This window comes from Phodopus roborovskii, unplaced genomic scaffold (genome assembly GCF_943737965.1).
Source record: "Phodopus roborovskii unplaced genomic scaffold, PHOROB, whole genome shotgun sequence".
NCBI classification, from domain to species: Eukaryota; Metazoa; Chordata; class Mammalia; order Rodentia; family Cricetidae; genus Phodopus; species Phodopus roborovskii.
Window position 1 is genome coordinate 14,667,626 of NW_026126525.1, and position 25,859 is coordinate 14,693,484.

General features: G+C 40.3%; 1 protein-coding gene and 1 pseudogene across 2 annotated transcripts in view; one reads left to right on the forward strand and one right to left on the reverse strand.

The window, feature by feature from the left end:
- Positions 1 to 25,859, reverse strand: part of Slc4a4 (solute carrier family 4 member 4) — a 321,804-nt gene that overhangs the window by 154,815 nt on the left and 141,130 nt on the right. For both annotated transcript variants that reach the window (XM_051198120.1, XM_051198119.1), the window contains exon 6: positions 19,284 to 19,463. In XM_051198120.1, the coding sequence (XP_051054077.1) occupies positions 19,284 to 19,463 (180 nt within the window). The remainder of the gene's footprint in view (positions 1 to 19,283; positions 19,464 to 25,859) is intronic.
- Positions 22,670 to 23,701, forward strand: LOC127232157 (ADP-ribosylation factor 1-like; annotated as a pseudogene).

The window sequence follows — 25,859 nt, forward strand, 5'->3', positions numbered from 1 at the left end:
ACAGTCCTCATAGTACTATCACAATGAAATAAATGAGTAAAAACATAATGTGTCAACATGGAGATCTATATGACTTTGATAAATTTGTCATCATTTATTATGATACATTTTTTTTTCCAGAACAGCCAAAACTAAAACTGGAACTACTATCTAAAAGGTTGGCCTTGGGTACTACAAATTCTGGTTAAATATATGCTGCCTACCTACAATCTACCATCTACTTCCCTTCTGCTTTTCAGATTGAGCAAACTTTTAAAGACAATCAAAAGAGATCTCCTCTAAACCAAACTAGAGGGAACAATAGAGGGAGAAGTGTTGTTGAAAGTGCATGGTTAACAAGTAACTTAGTCATGCAAGAATCAGGTGGATAAACTGGTCCAGTCCATCGTTTACTGACACCATGCTTCGCTCCAGGCATACAGAGATAAATGGGGTGTGTTTCAGGGGCACTTTGTCAGCAATGAAGGAAGCATAAACAGTGTGATGTAATGACAAATCAGCAGAGGTGGGGGATGGGTATAAGGGCATGAATGAGAGAGGACTTTTAATGGCTGGCAGGGAGGGGTATAGAAGGTATGGAAAAAGGATCTTCATGGAGGAAATAAGGCCTCTAATGATTGGGTAAATCTAGCCACATCAAGTATGGGCAGCTAAAGAAAAGAAGTAATAGACTGAAAGGCATGAAAACAAAGCTCTTGAGAACCTAAATTATTTGAGATTATGATGCAAGGGTAGAATAATAAAAAAAGATGACTAGGAGGTCAACACAGACCAAGTTAAGAACTGGAGAATTGGGGCTTATTTTTAACCACTATTAAGCCAGACTTGGAAACATGGGCTTGGACTTAAAAATGGTAGGGCACTCACTAAATGATGAGTAGTGTCAAGAATGTGCGTTCTGGAGTGATTGTGAAGGATGAGTTCTGTAAAGTGAGGATAAGGGCTGGGGAAACAAGGGGCTACTCAAACAGTCCTCACAGGAGGTGGGAAGCAAAGAAGCAGTAAATTTTGGGGGATGAGGAACAACCAGACATCCCATATGCAGCAAGGTCTTGAGGGCTTGGTAACAGGGTGGATAAAGGCCTACAAAGCTAGTGGATGCAGTTAGGGATGAGTAATAATAAGAGCTGAATTCTGAGGGCAACTGTAAACATCACAGACTTTCTGCTTATCACCAGGCAAAAAGCCCTATTTCTAAAGATTCTGCCAGCAATTTTCATCAAAGTATAATTCCACTGTTTGCTGCCAAGAAGAAATTTTATTACTAACTTTGAAATTGATATCCACAGCTAGATTATTGCATTTGCTTTTCCTAATGCCTACCTCGTTCACATGTGCACAGACATACTAATTCAAGTAGTTAGGTTTTCCGTTGTCTCCAGTAATTAAATCCAGACATTGTTTGGCCTAATAATGGTACTGTATTGGGTATCTGCATGGAAGACTCTCCATCAGTTTCAGATTAATCTAGTCTACCTCTCTAGTCACACTGGTTCCACCTGGCAGCTACCTGATTGTGAGAACACACAGGAGCTCTCTGGGCACTGGCTTCCTCCAGCTTCACAGTGGTCCCAGCTGTGCCAAAAAAGGATACTTGCAAAGTCAAGGCTATGATTCTTGCTGTGATTGGGTGGTTGTCCTAAACCTATCCACTGCATAACATCTGAGTCTACAGCTTGTGAGAACATGATATCATAAGCATGCTATAAAGCTAGGTGTAGAGAATGGCTCATAACATCAAATAAATGCATATTTTGGCATGTATCATTGCTGGGTACAACAAGAAGCAACTTGTGCATCTCTGTATGTCCTACACACTGTCCACACATGAGAACCTATGCTTGGATCCCCAGCACCTGTGTAAAATCCTGGTGCCCAGATGTTGTGGAATATGTCTGTAACCCCTGAGCTGCAATGATGGGGTAGAGACAGGCATATCCTGGAACTCACTGGCCAACCTCCTAGCCAATCAGTGAGCTCCAGGCTCATGAGCACAAAACAACCTCTGGTCTAAACACACACACACACACACACACACACACACACGAAAAGAAAGGAAGAGAGAAGAAAACTTAAGGGTATTTATTTACCTGGGCCCTAAGTACTAATATTTAGCACATCAGTAAGTAAATAATAAAAAAATAATAATTGATTAACTACAAAACAATGAATATATTATGTAACTAACCTCTTTCATGAAAAATAATTTTCCTAAAATGGTAAAATAGCACTCAGATCTTTATAAACTTCTTTACTATGTGGCTTTATGAAATGCAGTTGGGTTCTTGCATTTGCTTCTGTGTTCTATCTGCTAAGAAATACTGTTCTGGTTAAACCACATGAAGAGAACTGTAGTCCTTTTCAAGCTCTGTGAGTGGGTACTGGAGATACCCTGGGCTCCTGAAACCCCATTTTGAGAACCAAGACTTCAGCACAAGGGTCAGGAAACACTTCACTGGCTGACAATAACTATTTTAGTTTTGTGAGCCCTGTGATCTCTGTTGCAACTGCCATCATGGCATAAAAGCAACCATAGGAAATGCACATAAACTAATGAGTGTGGCCTCGTTCCAGTAAAACTTCATTTGCAAGACAAATCAGTCATAAGCTTATCTGTTGACCCCTGAGCTGGAAGATACTTAAGTAGAGTACACATGGGTCCCTGTCCTTAAGAAATCCATGGCAAAGGCCAAAGAAGGAGTTCAGCAAGTAAGAACACATCTGCTCTTACAAAGTGCCTGAGTTTGGGTCCTAGCATCTGCCTCAGATGAATTATACTGCCTGTAACTCCAGAACCAGTGTCCAATGCCCTCTTCTGGTATGACAGAACCCACACATGTGTGCACATAACCTACACCTGTTATTAAGAATAAAAGTTACTCTGTCTTTTAAAGAAATATGTAGATCAATACCATATAGTAAACCAAACTCAATGTCGGTAAGAAATCTTAGTAAAATAATTCTAGAATTCAAGGTCTGTAAAGAATATTTTAAGTGGAGAAGATTTTGGGGACATTACAGATTCTAATGGAAAAGCAGGGTTCAAGAATAAAGCTTCAGGAGGAAGGAGGGGATTCCAAGCAGAGACATTATTTAGGACAAGAGAGAGAAGCACCTAGATAGTTCAAGCAATGGTAAAAATGTGCTGAAATATAGCATAGAAAGAGAGAAGTATAGTATTTTGAATGTGCTTAAACTTACAACTGCAGGATGCTGTGTAATGGAACTTAAATGCCAAGCTCTGAGAGTTGGATGCTGTTTAAGATGCACAGAGGCACCAATGGGCATTCCCACATGGAGAGATCCTTTCAGCCAAGTACAAAAAGACAAGTGAGAGGCAACACATTGCAATGTATCAGTTCAGGACTAACTACAAACAGTGACCCCAGAAAACAGGCTACTGTATCAGACAAGGAATGAAGCTAAAGGAAGCAAGACCCTGGACAAGGATAGTAAGACAACGACAGGGAATATGTCAGAGGTGACATGGAACAGATCTGGGTGTTCACAAAGTGGGTTCCATGGTCCCAGGTCAGAGAAAAACCTAAGTGGTGTAAGGAGTAGGGAAATCAGGAAACGGGATAGATTTGATGGTGAAAGAAAAAATTTGCTCATGAACATATCATCATTCTTGTCAAGCTCCAGTTTGAAATCTTCACAATTCCAAATTCCTCTCTTAGGAAAAAAGAAAAGTAACAAAAACAAAACTATTTTATAATTTCAGCAAGCTGTCAGATTTCTCCCAGATCTGTGCCTCTTGAAGTCTCATCCAAGTCTCCACTATTCTGAAACAAAGCAGAATTCCTAAGCTTTTCTTTCTCTATCGTCGTTCTGTAAACTGTTTAGAATCAGTATGTATTTTCGTCCATTGTGAATACAATATAAGGTATCAATCAAATAACTCAGGAGACTGCGTTTAGAAACTCGGGATAAACAGTAACCAATTCTTGTAGAGAAAAGTAGCTCCAACTATCTGTATTTTTAGAACTCTGTGACTTGTTACTGCATACTACTTACATTTTCTAATGTCTTCCTTTGACTAAAGAACCTGAAGACAGATGTCAAGCTGCTGGAAGACTTTATTCCCTGTAGTCTTCTGAAAACTATGCTTAGGAACAATTATAGTGAGAGAAAGCTTTAGTGACACTAGGATCTTCTCTTGGCTTTTAACAGACAAGAACTTAGGTTAAATGGCATGGTAAGTGACCCAAACAATATTCCTATTCAACAACAACCTAATATCTTGACCCTGGTAAGAAAAAGACAGAGGGGTGAAAAGTGGAGTGAAGTGTTTAGACTCTAGGTGAGAGTGTGGAGAAATAAACAGCTCTAATGTGGTTGTTATTCCCCAGCCCAAAGAAAGGCTGACAGATTTCAACTAAGAATGTGATAGCAGAGCAGAAACGTAATAATGTCAGCCCCTAGTGAAGTAAATCTTCAAAGATGGCCACAACATGCATGATGGAAGGAGAACTCTCCACTGCCATGTTGCTACAAGTCCATGGCCATTTTCCAGGAATATTTTCTTATCATCATCCTGGCTAAAATTCAACACTTGATCACCCTGGACTCCTTCACTTCCCTTTCCTGACACTGTAAGTTGGTCCACCATGATATCAGCCTACATTACCCACTCCTTCCCAAATCTAAAGTCAGTCTAGCCCGGTCCTTAATTCCCTTCATTTCCAGTCTAACGCAATAGGTTCCCAACCCTCTGCTGTTCAAAGGCCAAAGATGGGCACACATTCATTCCCCTGACCCACGGTTCCTCCCATGCTACCTCCACACTAAAATATTTTTGATAAGCTTCCACAAATGGGCTCAATTATTTTACCTTAATGCTTCAGTGTTAAAATATCACTTCTTCTTTATTAAATCCCGATGTCAAATTCTATGATTGTTTTCCCCCATCCTATCACAGACTTTTGATTTATTTTCCTAGTTCCCTGCACACCTCCTTCTAATAACCATGTTGTCTCCTATACACATTTCACAGTATGTCCTGTGCTAAGATCTCACTGATCTAGCAACATGAACCATGACCTGTCTAATCCCTTCTGGGGTCACTTCATCGTGCCGCCGTCTGCACACTGCACCAAGTCAGAGTTCAGGAAGCAGCTTTCAACCTGAACGTGCTGAAGTGTGCTCTCTCAATCTGCTGTTTTCCTAAAGAAGTTCTAACCCTGCCCAGAGGACATCAGAGTCAGAGGACATTTTTCATTCAGTCCAACTCCACAATTTAATTGTTTCCTTCCAGATATGAAAGGGAATCTAAAAAAAAAAAATAAGAAATAAAAGTCTCACAATTTAGTTCTTTAAATTGTTGGATTAACTATGTAGTCAGACTGTAGGATAGATTGAAATTCTTGAGTTAAGCCACTCTGCTTTCAACCTTCTAAGAACAGTGCTACCTGAGCCAGGAGGGGAGCAGAACGGCAGCAGGCACTGGGTAAGTGCTGCAGAACAGAACACTGTGCTAGACACACCCTTGTACAGTGGATGCACAGATGAGACAGACAGACTGACACAATGCAGGGGACACACGAGAGGAAGGTGAAGAAGAAGACAGAAAAGCTCCAAGTGTCGTCATCTTCCTAAGAGCTCAGAACAGAGACTCTGAAGTGGCTGATCTCATGCCACTAACAGAAAAGGGACACAAGTGTTTTATGAGGGCTCAACTGATGCTGGCTGTTAGACGTCAAACTAGATTCACAGATAAGCACTCCCAGTGAAGAGCCATTCTGGATCTACCAAGATAGGCGATGCTCTCACACTCCGATAATGGCAAAGCGTTTAGGCTGGTATTAACCTGTCCTGAAACATGGAGGTGAAAGCTTTTCTTTTGTTCTCAGTGGCCCGGGCTGTTTCAGAACTGCCTGAGAGATCTGTGAGAGGAAATCGTTTTTGGTTTTGTTCCAACTTCTAATTCAATACCTTGGCAGCATTTGAAATGGATAAGAGCTCTAAGCTCACATCTGCCTCAGGTGACAACTAAGATAAGGAACGCTCTGAAATGATGAGAGCTTACTTTCCCAAAACACCTTTCAAAGCAGTTCTTGAAAGGTAGTTACTTCAAGTTACAGGGCCTCAAAATACCTTGCTAAGAATATTGAAAGATTCACTTGATGGAATCCTATTATAATCCTGATTATTAGCTGATATTTTTGGCAGGTTTTAAAAAAAGCAGTACTGTGTTAATTATCAGGATAAATTAAAATCAACTCATCAGATCAGAATATGCAAAAATATGGGGAAATAGCTCTCTTAGGTACACAATATCTACTTTTAGTTAATGGATTACTGTAGCCAAGGTGACTACTAGTGAAAAGTGAGCTGCTAGATGCCTTTAATGAAATGATGAGGCCTCAAAATTCATTTCAGAGCATGTACAACATGAATCTTGTCCAGAGGCAAACAGCATTGTTGTGTCAAGTACTTGTAATGCACTGGGGATATATAAGCTCAAGATGCAGTCCTGGGTGTAAGGGAGTTAAGAGAAGAAAGAATAGACAAGTATAGAAAAGTATAGACAAGACAATCAGAGGGCAACAGAAAACAATCCACAGTAAATCTGCCATTGTGAGGCCCAGACAGAAGATGCTGTAGTATTCTAATACTTCAAAGACCTGTGATTATAGAAGCTATTTCATAAAGGAGATGGAATTTCAAGACTATCATACCTGCATTAGAGTAGTTTTACTTTAAAAGGCAGGCAGGTTTACTTTAAAAGGTAGGCAGGCAGGGTTTTCAGCTAAACAGTTTATCATCCTAGAGACCAAAACGCAAAGGACAAGCTGATTAGGAGAGAGGTTCACATCACATTAACAGTAGACAAAAATGAAGCTGGGTGGAAAGGTGGTGAAGTCAACAGTATTTAATCCTAACTTACACAGTGTGGACGGCTCAATGTGTATTTAATTTATTGGATTGATATGGTAAATAATAGGAACCTCCTCAGAAGGTGACTGAGGCTGTACATCAAAGACAATAGTTTAGAAAGAGAAAACATATAGGAGAAAATATAAATAGAGAGTATAAAGGATCCAATCCTTACTGAGAAGTCTTCTTAGATTATTATGGGTGTCATCTTAGGCTGAATTTCATATGGCAGCCATCAACAAACATATCAAAAACAATTTTACCACTATTACCAATTTCCTTGATGCTTTTTCATCTGCATGTCTGATACAGAATATAGGTAAGCTTTTAAAGCAAAAAAAAAAAAAAAGAGAGAGAGAGAATTGTTCAAGAAATAATACTTCTAGCACCTAGATGACTGAGTGCCGAGCACTGTGCTACAGATACTTTTTAATTCTCACAAAGATCTAATGTTGGCAAGATTAACACAGATTTATATACAAGAAACCCAGTTGACAATACAGAAATCACTTTCCCAATGTCAAAAAACCATCAGTGGTAGAATAAGGATTCAAACCCCATTCAGTCTGACTCTAAAATCAAAAGGCTGAACTGCTTCCTAAGAAGCATCACTAGGAAATACATGAACTTATAAGAAGGAAATATATGAGTCTTACAAAGGAAATCATGTGGGTGCTGGAACTGTATTGAACAACAAATAAATCTTTCTAGCAACCTGAGTCTGTAGATGCCTAGTCTTAAATAATACACCTCTACACCCACAATATAGCAGAAGAAACAACCATATGTTAATCCTGTACTAGACACACATGAGCTGTGTTTCTGGAAAGTTACTAAACTCTATAGTCTTGTCCTTTTCATCTGGGAAGTGTAGATTATGGAAATAACTACCACACAGGTTGCTTAGCAATCTAAATAGTAACCCAACTTGTACTGAGTCCAGAAATCATGAAAAGTAATAAATTAATGTTCATGATGTTTTATTGCTATTGCTTGGTTAGACCTACTTTCTAGCAAAACAAAAACAAACAAAAAGATTATCAAGTTAATACTTCAATAATAGGCTCATCCTCGCTCAGTTTACCCATTACAAAACTCACACTTCCCTCCAAGATTAAGTCCCCACCTCTTCAAAGAACCTTCTTCTTCTAGGAGAACCCTCAGGCCAAGCCACTTCCGCAGTCTTACATGGCTATATGGGTGAGCATCAGGTAAGTATGCGTGTGTATTTTTCATCAGTCTGTCATCTTACACAACTATTAGCCACCTGAGCTCTGCCTTCCTCATTAGAAAGAAGACCCCTGGAGGGCAAAGACCCATGTGATTCATCTCTGAATGCACAAGAGCCCAACAGGGCCTGGTGTGCAGTGATATGGAACACATTTATTTATATCTCTGTGAAGCATGGAGATTATTAATAGTTTCTTAAAACATAAAATTTATAGCAAAAGAAGTCCTGAAAGAATATAGCTCAACAAACACTATTTTAGGATGAACTAAACCTTTTCCCACTAAGTCAGCTGAAAAAGACATCCTCACAGAAAAGTGAAATTTTCTAATGCTAAAATAGGAAAAAGGATTAACTCAAAAGTTTCGGTACATGAAAACGAATCATAAACAGAGACCTAACAATGTCACTGACAATGAGATGCTTGACATCTGGAAAGTCTACATGATCAATTTAGAAATTTGGGGAACAAAAAATATTCATGTGATTGTCTGTGCAGCCTTCTGCTTTGGTTTCAGCAAAGCTCCATATTTGACAAGGGAAATGGTTCTCCCTCAAGCTCTAGGCCATCGTCCATATCAGCTTCCATCTTTTGGGCATATACTGAGTATTTGTAGGGTTAAGTGCTCAACTTAGTAAGTTCTTCCTAACTACCACAGGAAGACCGCATCCTTATATCCTTGGAAAGAGACACAGACCAGCATCGGCATGAGGAAAATTAGTTTCAGAAACATGCCACCTAGACAGAAGCTTCTATGCCATTCCTGACCCTTACCCTTGCACAGTTCTCACTACCTGACAAGGAACTTGTCCCAGGTCAGCAAGCCACAGAGAAAATTCTGTGATAGGAGCAACCAGTCAACCCAGGTTTAGCAATCCTTACTCACTACCCTTGTGGGCACTCTCAGGGATGGTCTTCACTCCACTAGGTAACCCAGTTGTCCTGCCCTCCCTCTTCCCACCACCACCATCTTTGCCGTTTCCCCACCCATTGACTTACTGAGCCATCCCACGCTGGGAGTGCGCCGCACTCGGGGGTCATCATCCAAGGTGCGGTTTGCTAGGCAGGGCACTGAGTTCTCAAGTGGGCTGCGGGCTTTAGTGTCAGAAGCAGAAGACAGGAAGTGGAAGACACATGAGCAGCCACAGCAAGGATGAAGATGGAAGCATTAATTAGGAAGGAAAAAAAAATACTAAAGCAAATCACACAAGCGGGTTAAAGGAGAACAGTGGCATGTTACAATGGCATTCACCTCCTCCCAGGACCCTGAACCCTTAAATGGCACAAATATCAACAAAGAATGAACAATTACATTCAATCATTATAGCTCCCCAAACAGAAAATGGGTGATTCGTCCTGTGGATTCAATACACAAAACATGAACTATTTCCCAGAAGACAGATTTTTATAATGAACATCAATCTGAAGACACAACAGAAGGACTGTTAATAACATAACTGTTTGCCACATAAGCATACAGAGGGAAGCAGCACACTCAGTTTTGAGAAGCATGGGGCATGGGATGTCAAGTTAGTAAGCAGTTCTACCTAACAGTCTGGCTACGGAGCTTGTAGACAAGTGCAGAAAGCAATATTCCAGACATTGTCTCTTGTCCCATGACAATGGGACATGGATAAATTATTGTGCTTTAATACAAACCCATTTGAAATGGCAATTTTGGTCTTCGCTTCCCAGTACCTTCCAATATCTAATTTTACTTTAACTTTAACCCTTGGTGTATCTGTTCCAAATCTAAGATAATAATCCTAGCTGAACGCTCAGTCAAATTTCTCTGGTTGCATTTCATCAACTGGAGGCCATGACTGGCTTCCTCCTAGGACAGGGGCATCTGCTCTTAGGACCTCCTGTCACTTGGTTTGCTAGTCTCGATGAGCACCATGTTCCAAGGGTAGTAAAAACAGGACACTGTCTAACTCCTTTAGGGAAAGATAGTGATGTTGGAAATACATGACCATGAGGCAAATGACAATTTGGACTTAAAAGGGCTTTCCCCTAAATAATAAAATTAGTCATTATATTATCAAGGAAATACATTTAGCATATCCCACCAAACATAACCATTAGATAATCTATTCACATTGTGTGCAAGACAGGGCAGGCAAATGGTCATTTTATGAGACTATACTGGTGACCAGAGAGATCAGGCTTTAAATCGAGCCATTTACAAATGAATATAAATTTATGGCCAAATTTGGGCATTGAGCCTATTATAAAATTCAGAAACGTTTTTGTAAATTTGTCTGTCTGTGTTTAAAAGCTGTAAATAAAGCCAGCATTTGTTAGCAGGCCCTCTGTGCCAGCACCTGGTTGAGGCAAATCTGATGTCTTCTCTCTTGCAATCTGAATTTTTAATTGTTTTCCATAATTGAACTTCTTTGCAAGTTTTTATTGCACTGAGAGAAATGAAAAAGCAAAATGAACCAGTTGAGATTATTTCAAAGTTGTTTCTGTCAAGAGGGAAGCATTTAAAGATATTCATCAGCATACCACCCAAGTCTCACCTCCTATTTCTTTTGACAACTTGTAGACACATTTAAAAGGCCAAATATTCCTGCAGACCAACCTATAAGAAATGACAAGTCTAAGTGCAAACAAGGCCACACTAAGATGCGTTCAGTGAGAAATGCTGGAGGTGAGAATACAAAGTAAATGCAAAACAGCCATTCAGACCATTAGCAGGTAAGGAGGATGGAGCTGGACAAATTTTCTCTCTGATCTCATGGCTTGCTCCAGAGAGAAAGACCAGCAGGCACCCCAGTCCTCAGAAGCTAGTAAGTAACTTCCCATCTCTGTCCCTCAGCTTCCTCCACTTCTTAGTATGGTACTTGTTGGGAACTAATCCTAGAGATCCCTCTTTGTATACACAGCCTCCATTAATGTTGAGCCTCCCCATCAAGAGGACAGTGGAATGGAGTCTAGCAGATACCAGCCCAGAACCTGGCTCCAAAAGCAGGAACGAAAATGGAACTGCCTGTAGAGATTTGGCACCTGTGATTCAGGAAATCTTACTGGAGCCATCTGGCTGCTTACCCTAGTGAAAACATGGGGGCTCTCAGCATCCATTACTTACACTGGCCAATTCCAACACATTTTGTTGGACCCTCTGTATTCTATGCAGAGAGAGCTATATAAATGATGCAACCCTTTTGGGATGCCTCTCCTCCTCCTCCTCCTTGTTTGTTTTTCAAGACAGTGTTTCTATGTATTGCTTTGGAGTCTATCCTGGAACTAGCTCTGTAGGCCAGGCTGGCTTTGAACTCACAGAGATCCACCTGCCTCTGCCTCCCAAGGGCTGGGATTATAGGCGAGTGCCACCAACACCTGACTTTTCTTTTCTTTTTTTTTTTTTTTTTTTTTTTTTTTTTTTTTTTTTTTTTTTCTTTTCAGTTCACAAGTTTACTCTAATGATCAAATTTTGAAAAGTTGTTCTGAAATCTATAGAATTAGAGCAGGGTAGTGATACATTATGTATACCTTTTCTACATAATGCTTTCACTGTATCTCTTCTTTTTCACTTACAAACTAAACAGTATGGCTTTGTTAATATCACACATACTTTTTTTTAAATCACTTTTGCCTGACTTCAGGCATCAACAAGGAAGAAACTAGCTTATGCCACTCTGGCTTGGTGAGTAAATGCATGGTTCTAAAGATTTCTGAGTGATGGATTCCAATGTCTAGATTGTAGAAAGTGGTGCTATCGGGGGGGGGGGGGAGTAACGATTTATATTCCCTTTGGGAATCAACTTATCAAAAGCAATAAATCCAAAATCTAGCTTCTCTCTTAGAACCAAGCAAACAAAGAGAAATTTCTCTAGCAAAATCTTCCTTAGTAAGGAGAATATAGACTTTGTTCATTGTAAATGTTTAGGGCTCTTGGTAGAAACGCAGACTTGTATTTTCAAATAGTAATTGAACATCAACTGCTCTTTTAACACACTATTCAGCTATGACATTACCTGGCACAGCAGCCTCCTTTTACAAGCACATGAGAGACATGACTTCTAGAAATATCCACTAGAAATCTCTTAAAGGATTCAACTGACCCCTTTGTTTGGTGTGGTCCTGCTTAGATAATGGCCACCAAAGTCCTTCAACATCATATATTGTATGGAGTAATAGACCAGGATTCACTGAGAACTGGGAAATAAATTACAGCAGAGGAAGCTTATTTCTGTGTAACTGAATTAGCATATTGTTATAAAGTAAACATTCAACATTTGGTCCCTCTACTAATTATGTTTGTCTGTTAATTTTACATCTGAGTTTCAAGACTTCCACCTGCAAATGGAGATGTTGCATATATTACATATATTACAGATATTATATAGGTCATATTGACTGGTGTAAAACAGGTGTTCGAATATTGGAAGCGAGCACTATTGCTGTTACTACTAATATTCTTGATATTTGCTTTGACCAGCATCATGAAGAGTAGTAGAAAACACTAAAGACGAAAGCTTGACCTGATTTCAATTAACTTTAAGATCTGAAAACAATGTTTAAAAGATATATCTGCATTTCTGAGTTAATGCAGCATAGTTCACAATAGCCAAAATGTGGAGTCAATATAAAGGCCAATAAAAAATGTGTTGCATATAAAGGAAAGGGTACTATTCAGTCCTAAAGATGAGGGTAATTATGTTATATGTGGCAGCATGAATGAGTGGAGAAGTCATCAGGTACAATGAGATGCACAAAGAAAGACAAATGTGACTTTTACATGTGTGTTCCATGTCATCTGAGAGCACAGGAGGACCATTGATTCCCTGAGGCTGCTGAGTTGGGAGAAACAATAGAAGATGTTGGTCAAATGCTACAACATGAGGAATGCACGATAAGTATTGGGTAATGGGTATATTAACTAGCATGATTCAGTTACTCTACATTGCATACATGGGACCTTGTTTTGTATTCTATACACAAATACATGTCAATATCTAATAAAATGGATAAATCCAGCTTTTAACTCAAGAACTGGCAAAGATCTCTTTTTATGCTGTATTTTAATGAAAGAGTGTTTTTGCTTACTGAGGTATGCTTGGCCAGTTTTGGAAGACTTTAACATTCTCTTTTCCTCTTTCCTTTGAGAAGACATAATAGAGAGTAGATCACACTTGATTCTTCTGACTTGTCCCCTCTTCTTCCTCTTCTCTGCCTTCCCTCCCTTCTTCGCTGGTTCTCCTCTACAAAGACCAGGGCACAGTCCCAGATCTACACTCACCCTCCCTCTCATCTATTTTCAGATGAGAGGGCTGTGGAGAATAAGACTTCGCAAGGGTGACATGACTTAGTGCTGGATGGTCCCCTCAGCCTTGCAGCAGCAAGTGACTATTCCTGGAGAGGAGGCGGGAAAGCACTCAACATTCATTTGTACCACTGTCAGGCAAACAGAACCACTTGTGACATTGCTCTGTCTTAGATTCTGGTCACACAGACTAGATTGTCAATTAGTAAAAATCTAAAATACATGCACTTCATGGCAATACCCTATGCTAGATAGATAAAGCCTGTCAGTGTTCACACACGCTGGAGTCTTGATACATTAGGTAGCAATTTAAAAGGCTATAAAGTCCAGGTATGACAACTCATTGTGGGTGGTTTGACAACTGGAAATCTGGTAATTTAAAACTGTAACCTCAAGAATCTTTCCACATTAGGGGTGGCAGGAGGAGAGAGTTGAGGAGCACAACTAGTAATAGACCACAAGGTGAAAGTGGTAAATTGATGAGCTGCCCTCCATTTTAAACTGGAAAGTCACCTAAAAGTATCCCTCAAGATATTTCTAAATAGTATCTGTTCCTGAGACCAACATCTTATGTTATTAATAAAGTATTTTCATAATGCATCATTCCTACTCCTGGTAATATAAACAGAATAACACACTATTACCAGTAATGCTACAGACATAACAAGACTCAAAGCAATTACATAACTCTCAAAATCATGTACCTACTAACTACAATTGAGGACTGGCACAAAACCTTGGAAGAGAGGACATCATGTCTTCAAGAAGATTGTGAAACAGGCCTTGAATAGGCCTAAAGATTCACTGTGTTCTATTCCTAAGCCTGACTTCTCATTGTCATAAAGTGTAGGATGGACTAGAAAGTATGGTAAAAGTTTGAATATTGCAGGTCTAGAAGACCAGGGTAAAAGCAATAAGACTGTTGCCTTATGGATGAGTTAGAAATATATTACCCGGAATAGCTACAGTAGCTGCTATCATTAGCAGGCGACTTCATTCAGATACTTCGTTAGCGACTCTCCATGGACTGCCTTGTTTATCATCCTGGTTGGGAAGATTGCTGCTGCATTGAGCTCTGGCCAAGGCATTCATCTGTGCTTGCAAATGCACAGAGAATGAGGGACCAGAACCAAACAGATGGATTTGTGCTGCTGGGCTTTGGAAGGATCTGGCTGCATTCAGAAAGGCACCTAGGATGCCATCAGAAAGAGATATGTGCCTAAGGAAAAAAGATGCTACCTGACCATCTCAGAACTAGAGACACATGAAGCCTACTTAAGACAAGCAGAATCTTTGAGAGAGGTTAGGAAAATGCTTACCCTAGCTATTGCTGGAGGGATCATGCCAGTATTCAGTACTATGTCGGAGGAGAGTGGGAAGTAGAACAATGCAGCTAAAGATGACTGGGCAAATTAGAATCCAAAGCCCAGACCAAAAGCAAAAGATTGCTAAAAGGACCGAGAAAGCTGCCAAGCCTGGCTGTAGTCCCAGTCAGATCTAATTCACACCAGTGTCAAGACAGCCTGATCTAGTATTCACACCACATAGCTCAAGTGGACATAAGCTCAAGTCAGATTCAAAGCAAGATCCTGACTAATCCCACCTTTACTTCTCTGGATCCTAGAACTACCACAGTAAAAGCAGCAAAATCCGTGATTTCTTCCTACTGGTTGGTTGCTCTGCACAGTTACCACCGCCTAGATCCAGTATGCCATAACGGCACATGGCTCTTCTGGGCTCATGTAAAAGCAGCTACATGGAAAGAACAAGACATCAGCTTCCTGACTGGTAGAAAGCCTTGAACAAAGAATCTGGACACAGAAGCCAGGACTGCACCAAGTTGTAAGGGTCCATTGATTACAATTTGCACACCTATATAAAGGAGAGAGTGAAAAAGACAGGAAATTGAAGCTGAACCTGGTGATGTGCTGAGCAGAAGGTCTTGGGTCACTATAAATACAGAAGAGGCCCTGGGGCATGACTGATAATGTAAGGAAAGCTGTGTGACTCCCAGAAGCTAGCTGCCCTGCTGGGAACTAACACCTTCCCTGACTCCTCATTGCCTCCTGCAGTACATGTCCTTACCCTTGGATGCCCAGGGTGGATCAGGGTTCCTCTTATAGCCATGTAAGCAAAAGCAAGGAAGGTTCAGACTATGAGGAGAAATGGCCTCACCCCTCCCATTGTTATACAACCAGCATTGACACCATTTGCCAGAAAAACCCTGAAGAAATACATAAAATTATTTCTGAGTCTCTCCCTGAAGAAGAAGCTAGCCAAGCAAACATTCCAGAAGACATTCCTGTTCCTCTGAAATCAACATTGCACAGTTGTGCATAAACACCTCACATACACCTGAACGCATCTGTTGAGTGACTACTGTCAGCCACCATTCTAGGCACTCACGTATCTCAATGAATTTTTAATTATTTCTGTTTTACAGGCATCAAAATGCAATGCACTATCTTTCCAATACTTTGGTAAGAAAAAATAAGTAACTGTTTACTAATTAAAAGTGAGTTCATGATAATGACCCAGAGGGAGGGAAGGTTTAATCAGTCTGAGTGATTATAATATCATGTCTGTTAATAAGAAGAAAAACAATAAACAGATGTTTTAGGCTTTACTCACTGGTCAGTGGTGTTTCAGTCAGTTCTCTAATCAAGTAGGAGTTTTAACTGCCAAAAAAGAAATCCTTTCAGTCCTAGGGATTATTTGTGTTTTAGAAGCTATATACAGTTAAGTACATGCTTTGCATTTAATCTACGTTGTTAGTATTTTCTCCATCATTTTTTAAAGTTCAGAAACAACTAGGGTGGTGGTGGTGGTGAACACCTTTAATCCCAGCACTTGGGAGGCAGAGGCAGGTGGCTTTCTGTGAGTGTCAGGACAGCCTCCAAAGCCACAAAGAAACCCTGTCTCAAAAAAACAAAAACCAAAAAAGAAAAAAAAGAACAGAAAGAAAGAAAGAAGGATGGATGGAAGGAAGAAAGGAAGGAAGAAGGAAGGAAGGAAGGAAAGAGAAAAGAAACAACTAGACCAATGATCAGGCAAGTCCTGGCTTGTAGCACTTGCTGGTCTCTACAATGTGAAGAGTGCCCTTAGAGCAGGGTCCAGCTGCTCATCTGAAGCCCCCAGAATCAACAATGGGACCCAGTATGTGATGGGACCAGAAGCAGACCCATTTTAGCATATTTAGGAACTCTCACACACAGGCGGAAATCACTTCGAATGCACAGATTATAGTAAACCATCATCAACCAAATAAGAAGCCCTTCATTATGAGTATTGCCATAGTTTTTTACTATAATTATTTAATTGAATGCTAATGGGATTTCACAGTAGCTGCATATAACACACTTCTGGCAGAATCTCCCCTCACAGTTGGATCTTCTGAGCAGATGAGAGCTGACTCTAAGACACCAATGAGAACTAAACAATCCTTGACTTAAGTGGCTTCTATGCCATTCAGCTATCTGTCATGCTGTTGCTGGCATAGCCAAAGAAGCCTCTGTCATGGGATCCTATATCTATATTTAAGGCTAAGGTAATTTACATTTATCTAGGTTTCGCATGAGGATATTGCAGCCCAGCTCCAACTACAGTCAACCTATGATTCTTGCTTGTTACAAGAGCAGTGATAAGTATATAATTCCTTACTTTAGATGCTTATTCAAAAGCATTACATAGTCCTTAGGTACATTAAATGATTAAGCCCTAAGACACAAAAGTTACTGTGCAAACTTGCAGGTTAAGAACAAGCACCTGTAGAAAGCCAAAACCATGCCACCCCATGATTTATGATCATGTACCTTGGAGGCACGTGTAACTCATTGATGTAGGCTCTCACAAAGCCAAATCTTGCCTGTTTAAAGAGTTGGGTAACATAAAAGCCAACAATAACACGTTTGAAACAAACTAATCATATCCTATGCTTCAGGGTGTGGGATGTTCATTTGAGGAGCCAAAAAAAGAACCGCCTGCCCTTTCCCATTTGCTTCCTGCCCTGTGTGTAGAGCACTGCACAAATGAGAGGCGAACGATAAAGGCAAGTTCATCTTCCTCTGCAGTCCGGGGTTCTACTAAGAGGATAAAGCATTGTAGAAGGAGCAATCTTAACTCATTCATTGTACTCCCACCCAAATACCTTCTTCAAAAGGTTGGCAGCTGAGATTCACCCATGTCTTGTTTCTGTTCTGTCTGTAGTACGTGAATAGGCAGCTCAGCCTTCTGGGAAGAGAGCACCCTGGCAGCCAGTGACTCCTCAATGCAACATGCGAGCACAGTGCATTTTTTTTTAACTCTATGTACTATTACTGATACAGTGCTTTAAAGCAAACAAAACCTCTATCTCTTGGAATTGGGTTGGAGATTTTATATGTGTGTGTGTGTGTGTGTGTGTGTGTGTATGAGAGAGAGAGAGAGAGAGAGAGAGAGAGAGAGAGAGAAAGAAAGAAAGAAAGAAAGAGAAAGAGCAAGAGCAAGAGAAAGAGAAAGAGAAAGAGAAAGAGAAAGAGAAAGAGAAAGAGAAAGAGAAAGAGAAAGAGAAAGAGAAAGAGAAAGAGAAAGAGAGAAAGGAAATTACCTGAGTTTAAAAAGAAAAGTTGCAGATACACATACTGGTTAAAATGAAGTGTTTGTAAAATGAATCACAACTGCCTGCTCAAGCAATGGCACTGACAGCCACTGAACAACCTTTTCTTCCAAAAAAAAAAAAATCAGCGGGCATATAAAACCCAAGATATCTCTGTTGACAGCAGTGCTCCCAGTAACAGAGAAGCACCCAATTACAGCAGGAAGATTCTAAAATAGAATCTGTCTCTCTTGTGAATGTGTTCTGCTGAAAGCACTCATATCTTAATTACTTTAGAGACAGTTTGGGTTAAAAAATATGAAACTTTGTTTATAGTAATCTTTCTTCAAACCATTGGCTTTTAGTATTAAGTGAGAAAAAATGGCATTCCTGGAAATGCATTGGCTGGGATCACATTCACTTTCTGCAATGATTTTGACCTGCTTTGTGTCTGAGAACATATTCCATAAGATCGGGAAAGTGCAGGTGACTACACTGAGTTACAATTTCTCTCACTTTCTTGGTACCAAGAAGACACAATGGTGGTAGTCTAGAGCTCATTCTACCAATTCTTACTCGCCTCTGCCCACCACATCTTCATTTCCCACACTTATCGACTTGCTTCATTATTCTCAAACTGTATCCAAACATGAAATCTATTTCCAACAAAAGGAATGATGCCAAAGATAGACACTTTACAAGAAACTCTGGTAAATGCAATAAAATAAATGTAACAACAAAATAGTACCTTTCCTATTGTTACATAATGAGTTAATATCCCATCTTGAATATTATACTTCCATCTGAATATGATTATTTTTTTATCAAGAAATCAACTGCCTTTTCAAGTAGTAAATATAATATTGAGTCAAACAATGGTAAGATGAGCACTAATAGATTAGACAGAGACAACCATCCTAAAGCAAAATGTTGTTATGTGATATTTTAATGCGTTTATTATATCTTATTAAATACTCCTAGTTGCTGCAAACCATCTTGAAAACATATTCCCTGAGGTACTCAATATACTCTGCAAGCTTGTTGTCCCATCTGAAATCCTCAGTTGTTTCACTGAAGAGTTGTTAACAAGGCACGTTAGTCAATCGGCATAGATACACACAGAGAGGACAGGCACTGTGGCTTTGTAACCTACAGCAACAGTGAAACTCTTCCAGCAAAATTGCACATCTGCCCAATTGTATAAAAAGGATCATGAAATGACATGTGACCCTGAGAAAAGACATATAAAGAAGAGGAAGGAAGGATTCGAAGGGATGGAGTAAAGATGAATGGAAAATGAAGAGGAAGCAGCAGCCTGTCGGCTTGGCATTACCATTATCAGGGTTGGTGAACATCCTACTTGCACTGGAGACAGTCTTCCCAATGTCAGCCAGGGACCGAAGGTTGGACTTCTTGGTTTGATGCCGGTGTTTCCGAAGCAAAGTGTATGTGACCTTATCCTTAAGGTCAGGCTTCAATAGGCCCGTCTCAATCTGATGGTCAGCAATCATCTCTGATTCAAAAGAAAGGTGAAGCAAATGTCAGATGCCAAACTATGAAGCTAATGTCCCTCAAGCTTTGTGGATGTCACCTCACCACCAAATCTAACATCAATTCATTACTTTCTAAAACTCCAACTTCCCACTTTATATGAAGGGACAGAATGCTGGCATTAATGAGCGAATTATAAACATTCTAGCATTAATTGCCATTAGAAAGGTAGACCTGTCTTTATTTAATTTTTAGTTTTTAATAATCCAGTTGTGGTAAATTCCCCTAAATCAAAGTTTCTATGAGCAATACAATTAGTCAGTAATTTTAATTTTTCAATTAAAAAAATAAGGTTCAAATACCCATGCCCTGTATTATATAACATCAAAGGTACAGAAAAAAAAAGAAAGAGAAGTTGTATATTGTAAAGTCATGAAGAGTGACTTTATAAGTCCATCTCCTCAGTTCTTCTAAGTTATGTTTTCTTTAAAACACCTATCCCAATATCAGAACAACTAAGGAAGGAAAGATCAAACTATGAATTATACTCTAATCTTCTCAGAGATGTTAGACTTAATTTTCCCAGTCAACTCCAACTAAAACCTGGCCACTCTACTCCACTGATTGTTTTCAAACACGGCCAGACTAAAATGTTTTTAGGAAATTTAAATATCTTAAATTTACTACCAAAAAATTGTTTCCATTAACGCTTTACTGTTTTAACTTTAAAAAGAGAATGGCTTCGGGGGGGGGGGGGCTGGGGAGATGGCTCAGGTGGTAAAGTCCTTCACTATGCAAACAGGAAGACATGAATTTGGATCCATGGCATCTAAATAAAAAGCTGGGTGCAGTGCTGTAACCTTGGGGTGAGAGGAATGTGATGAAGACTGGCAAAGCCTCGAAGTCCACAGGTTTCATGGGAAATGTTATTTCAAAATATAAGGTGACTAGCAATTTAAAAAGACACCCAACACAACTCTGGCCTACACTCACACACTTGCGCACATACCACACATGCTAACACACATGCCAAATCTTATTTCAGTAGAAAACAAACCCTTTTTTGTCACAGGCAAGCGCATCCACAGCCATAGGAATGCTGAGCATCCTATTCTAATCTCTGCCTCCACTCAGAGTGACACAGGGCAGAATCTGTTTGAGATGTTGACTTCACTGGACACCTTCCTCTTAGGAAACTCCCCAGGGTACAGAGGCACAAAAGGGAGCCTGTTCTTATGCAAAAGTCAGACAGCAAATTCAGTGGGTAGAAGGACAACACAGTAGAAGGAATCCTGCATGGAAGAGAAGGTGAAGGTGTCCCCAGGACTTTGTTGGTGCCTCTTGGCTCTATTATTATCAGTCCATCTCTAAAGCAGGCACTCAGCCTCACAGTCTACATCTAGAAGCCAGCAATTTGCACAAGGGACAGTCAGCCATTTTTAATCCAAGAAGTAACTAAATCAAGGATTTTCCACCATTTGCCTGGCACAGAAGCCGTGAATGTACAGACCATGAACCACTTGGTAAGGGACCTGGAGGAAGCAGGAAGTTTCTCTTTTGAGTGGTTTGGTTTGAAAGTGGTCTTAGCTTTGGGTATTTTTAACCATACAAACCCCACTCAGTAAAAGCCTGAGAATGACTCCTGGAAGTACAATCAGCTCTCTGTTCCACAGTTCAGTAACTGAGTGCCTTCAGACACAACCTTTACTTTCCCTGGAAGTCCCATTCTGAGTGGAAAGTCCATTTACAGAAGAACCACAAAAATAAACAGCCCCAACATAGCCGCCACAAGTGTTATCGGATCTCATTCTAATGCCAGGTCTGTGAGTTAAAGTGTTTCTTATCTATCCTGCCTGGCAAGGCCTCTCAATGCATGTGCATTCCCTGTACGAATGCCTGGGGATCACCAGTTAGGCAGGTTAAAACAGCCAAGTGGCTTACGGCCTTCATTAAGCTTCCATAAAAATGGCCCACATAACAGGATCTCTTTAAGCATCGGCTACAGAACCTTTCAGAGGAAAGTGGGGGCAGTAACTTTTACAGCCACACTGAAATTAAGTGTTCGGTGTTCAGCTGCCACAGACACTACCAACTGGGAGAAAATGAGCCAAGTCTAGATGACAGCAACTGAAGGAGTCCTTAGGGAGCACCAAGGTCAGCTCTTGTTACACAGGTGAAAAAAAGGAGTGAACAAGTGACTGCCCCCCATACAGACTAATTAAAGGCAGAACCCCAGCTAAAAGCAGGGTGGCCGATGCACATTTGAGATCTTTCTCCATCTGACACAGTATTAACTATATTTAAAAAGGAGGCCCACCATGCACACTTTGTGCATGACTGCGATGCTAACCCTCTGGAAGATTAAGCAGAGGGACTGTGAGTTCCTGGCAGCATGAGCTACAGAGGGAGTTCAAAGCCAGCTTGAGCCTCAAAAAAGTGAAAGATAATTTAAAAAAAAAAAAAAAAACAAGAACTAGGCGCTGAAAAAAGTGACTCATGCAGAGCTTTTGCAAACCAACAGAAAGATGACCAGACTTTGGAAAACAGAAAAGAGGACAGCAAGCATTCAGAAAAAGGACACCCAGGGCCAAACACATATTTCTGTCTTTTCTTTTCTTTTTTTCTTTCTTTCTTTTTTTTTTTTTTTTTTTTTTTTTTTTTTTTTTTTTTTGAGACAGGGTTTCTCTGTATTGTTTTAGAGCCTGTCCTGGAACTTGCTCTGTAGACAAGGCTGGCCCTGAGTGCTGGGATTAAAGGCGTGCACCTCAAATATATATTTCTTAACTTCAAAATTAACAAAAATAATGTAAATAAATGTATGTGAGTATACCTAATAAAGATATTGGTTAGGTCTATCAAAATCATCTATCCCACTGTGAAAATTTTCATGTCATAGCCATTCCCTGATGATGATAATGCTGACTAAGACATTTGGCAAAAAAAAATTCAATATGTTCAAAACTTTGGGATCTTCTACAACTAGAACTCTATACTAATCAAATAATTTTACAAAGCTATCATAAAAATCTGCACTTTTTCTTTATAATAAAGACTTAAAGGCCACCCAAATACCCAATGGATTATTTTACAGCTATTGTGTTTTATTTATAGAACAACAGGAAAATATTGATATCTATATTTCTATCTTTAAGCAAATACAAATTAAAATGATGAACCACGGGATTGAAGAAATGGTTCAGCTGATAAGAGTGCTTGATCTGGATCTTGTGGGAGCGAAACCAACGCCTGGCTGGGAGCAGCTGCCTCGGAGGTCTCTGGCCAGTATCGCTTCCACCTGTCCACAAGCATGGGGAATATCTTTGCAAACCTCTTCAAGGGCCTTTTTGGCAAAAAAAAGAAATGCACATTCTCATGGTGGGCCTGGATGCTGCAGGGAAGACAATAATTCTATACAAACTGAAGCTGGGTGAAATTGTGACCACGATTCCCACCATTGGTTTCAATGTGGAGACAGTTGAGTACAAGAATATCAGCTTCACCGTGTGGGATGTGGGCGGTCAGGACAAGATCCGGCCGCTGTGGCGCCATTACTTCCAGAACACCCAAGGCTTGATCTTCGCAGTGGACTGGACAGCAATGATAGAGAGCATGTGAATGAGGCCCGTGAAGAGCTCATGAGGATGCTAGCTGAAGATGAGCTCTGGGATGCTATTCTCTTGGTGTTTGCCAACAAGCAGAACCTCCCCAATGCCATGAATGGGGCCGAAATCACAGACAAGCTGGGGCTGCACTCTCTATGCCACAGGAACTGGTACATTCAGGCCACCTGTGCCACCAGCAGGGACGGGCTCTATGAAGGACTAGACTGGCTGTCCAATCAGCTCCAGAACCAGAAGTGAACCAGACCCCTCCCTCCCCCTCACTTCCTCTTCTCTGCCCTCCGCTTTCCTCTCATGTGGCAAACGTGCCACTCTGTGGTCCTAAGCGCCAGAAGCTGTCTCCATGGGTTGGTCACAGTGTGCATCGCACCGTGCTGTACATGTGCAGACGCAGCCTGCAGCCAGGTTTTTATTTAATGTAAATAGTTTCTGTTTCCACTGAGGCAGTCTCTGGTACTCCTATGCAATATTACTTAGCTTTTTTTATTGTAAAAAGAGAATCAACTCACTGTCAGTACTGAGAAGGGATTTGGGTGTAGGGGCACCTGGCCTCCCGGAGCCATTGGGCTGTAGAGTGGTGTCAGTATCCATTTGGTGCTTGGTTTTTAACCCAAACTCAGTGCATTTTTTAAAAATAGTTTTTAACAAAAATACAGGTCAAGAACACTTGAACACACAGAACGAAGACTATGCCTAGTGTAGGTTTTGCAGTAATGGCCTGAATGTTAGTCCATCGGATTACCTGTTCCCCTATGGGAAACAGGAGAGAAGGTGACAAACCACCATCCGCTGCATGGTCACAGTAGAGCCCCCGTGACTCGCCTGTCTTTGGGTCACCTGCATTCCATAGCATCGTGATTATACTTGTGCTCACATGGTCACCTAGGGGTTGGCTGGGAGCCATTGTGGGGTGCAGGGCCTGGCTTGGATTTGGTGTGTGGCCGGGCCGGATGGCAGTCTACATACCCAGCTTACTCTTGGGCCCACTTGGACGCGCTGGCAGGAGGCCTGGGTCTCACCAGCAAGACCGTGTGCAAGCTGGGAGGGTCGATCCATTCCAGACCCACATCCTGGAGCACCCCATCTCCATGTGTGAAGTAGCTTTCTCCCTCAGCCTGCAAGGGTCCGATTTGCCATCGAAAGATGACCTCTACTTTTTTCTTTTGTATTTTGATAAACACTATAGAAGCTGGAGCTGTTAAATTTATCTTGGGCAAATCTCAGAACTGGTTTATTTGGTGTTGTGGAACCTCTTACTGCTTTCAATACACAATTAGTAATCAAAAAAAAAAAAAAGAGAGAGAGAGAGAGTGCTTGATCTGCAAGCACAAGAACCTGAGTTCAAGTCCTGGTACCCAGGTAAGAAACCTAGTATGACTGTGCATGTCTATAACCCTAGCATTCCAAGGCAGACACAGACAGACCTTGTGAGCTCACTAGCCATCCATCCTAGATCATTCAGATATGGAAATCTTCAGGTTCAGCAAGGAAGCTTGTCTCAAGGCATAAGACCGAGATCGATGAATAAGACACACAACCCTAGTTTCCAGCTGTGTGTACACACACATCCTCACATACTCACATGCAGCACATACACACACACACACACGTACTGTAATTCCATTTTGTGAAAAGGTACTGTAATTCCATTTCACATGTATAAACAGAGTTACATAGAAAAAATGGTGAGATGATAGACAAAATTAGATTAGGGAATGTTTCACTTTTGTGGTAAAATTAGGGATGATTTTATTTCTAGAGTAAAATTTTTATGACTTATTTTAAATGAGCATATATTAATCTTATGATTATAAAGAATAATAAACATAAATTTTGAAAGTATAAAAGAAAGGATGCTTTTAAGAAAAGAAAATCAATAAACATCAGGACTCACATATCTACAGTCAACCAGAGCTCAGAGAGCATATATAGATAGATATATAGATATGTTCCAAAAATAGAGCTACTTATTTCTCATCCATTTCACATTGTGCTAAATACATGAAATGGATTACTGCTTTTTTTAAACTTAAGAGTGAAAGAAAATTCCATGAACTTGACTTCGTGTGTGAATGACACCCTTTACATGTAGGATTACAATGGTGATGCTAATAATAAACCTATTAAAATAATGCCTGAAAATTATGTCTTGTCTTCTGTAATGATTCAAAGACAAATTTTTCTATTAAAATACAGTAGGGATCTCTCTCTCTCTCTCTCTCTCTCTCTCACACACACACACACACACACACACACACACACAAAGTACAGAGGCCCTGAAAAGAATCAGAAGTAAGCTAATTTTAATGTAAGCATGACAATTGCCCACAGTTCATACTCTATCCATCTCCATGCCATTGCTTGTGACCTGTAGTGATCTTCCTCTCAGGGGCAGATGAGGAGAAATAATAGGAGGTGGACCAGCAAGATGTCAGAAAATCATCCTATTGTTTGTTGAGATGATTGCATTTGCTATTATTTCTCTTTCTTCCCATTTTCTAAAGTAAAATTGGGCTACTGGGAGGAAACACAACATGTGATTTAGGAGCCTGTAGCTATCGTATGTCCTGGTATATGCAGGACATAGCAACTCTACTTCATTCTCTGCTAGGAAAAGATTTTCTGAATAACAAAATAATCAATGTAACTCTTCAAATTACTGCACTGTCTTCTGTCATTTAAAATGAAATAAAGGCTTTGAACTGCTCATGTTTTATTCTCCATGGGTTTTTTTTTCCCTTGGAGGATTTTTGTTTCTTTATTGGGTTGCACTCCTTTAAGCAAGCTCTGTTTTTTCT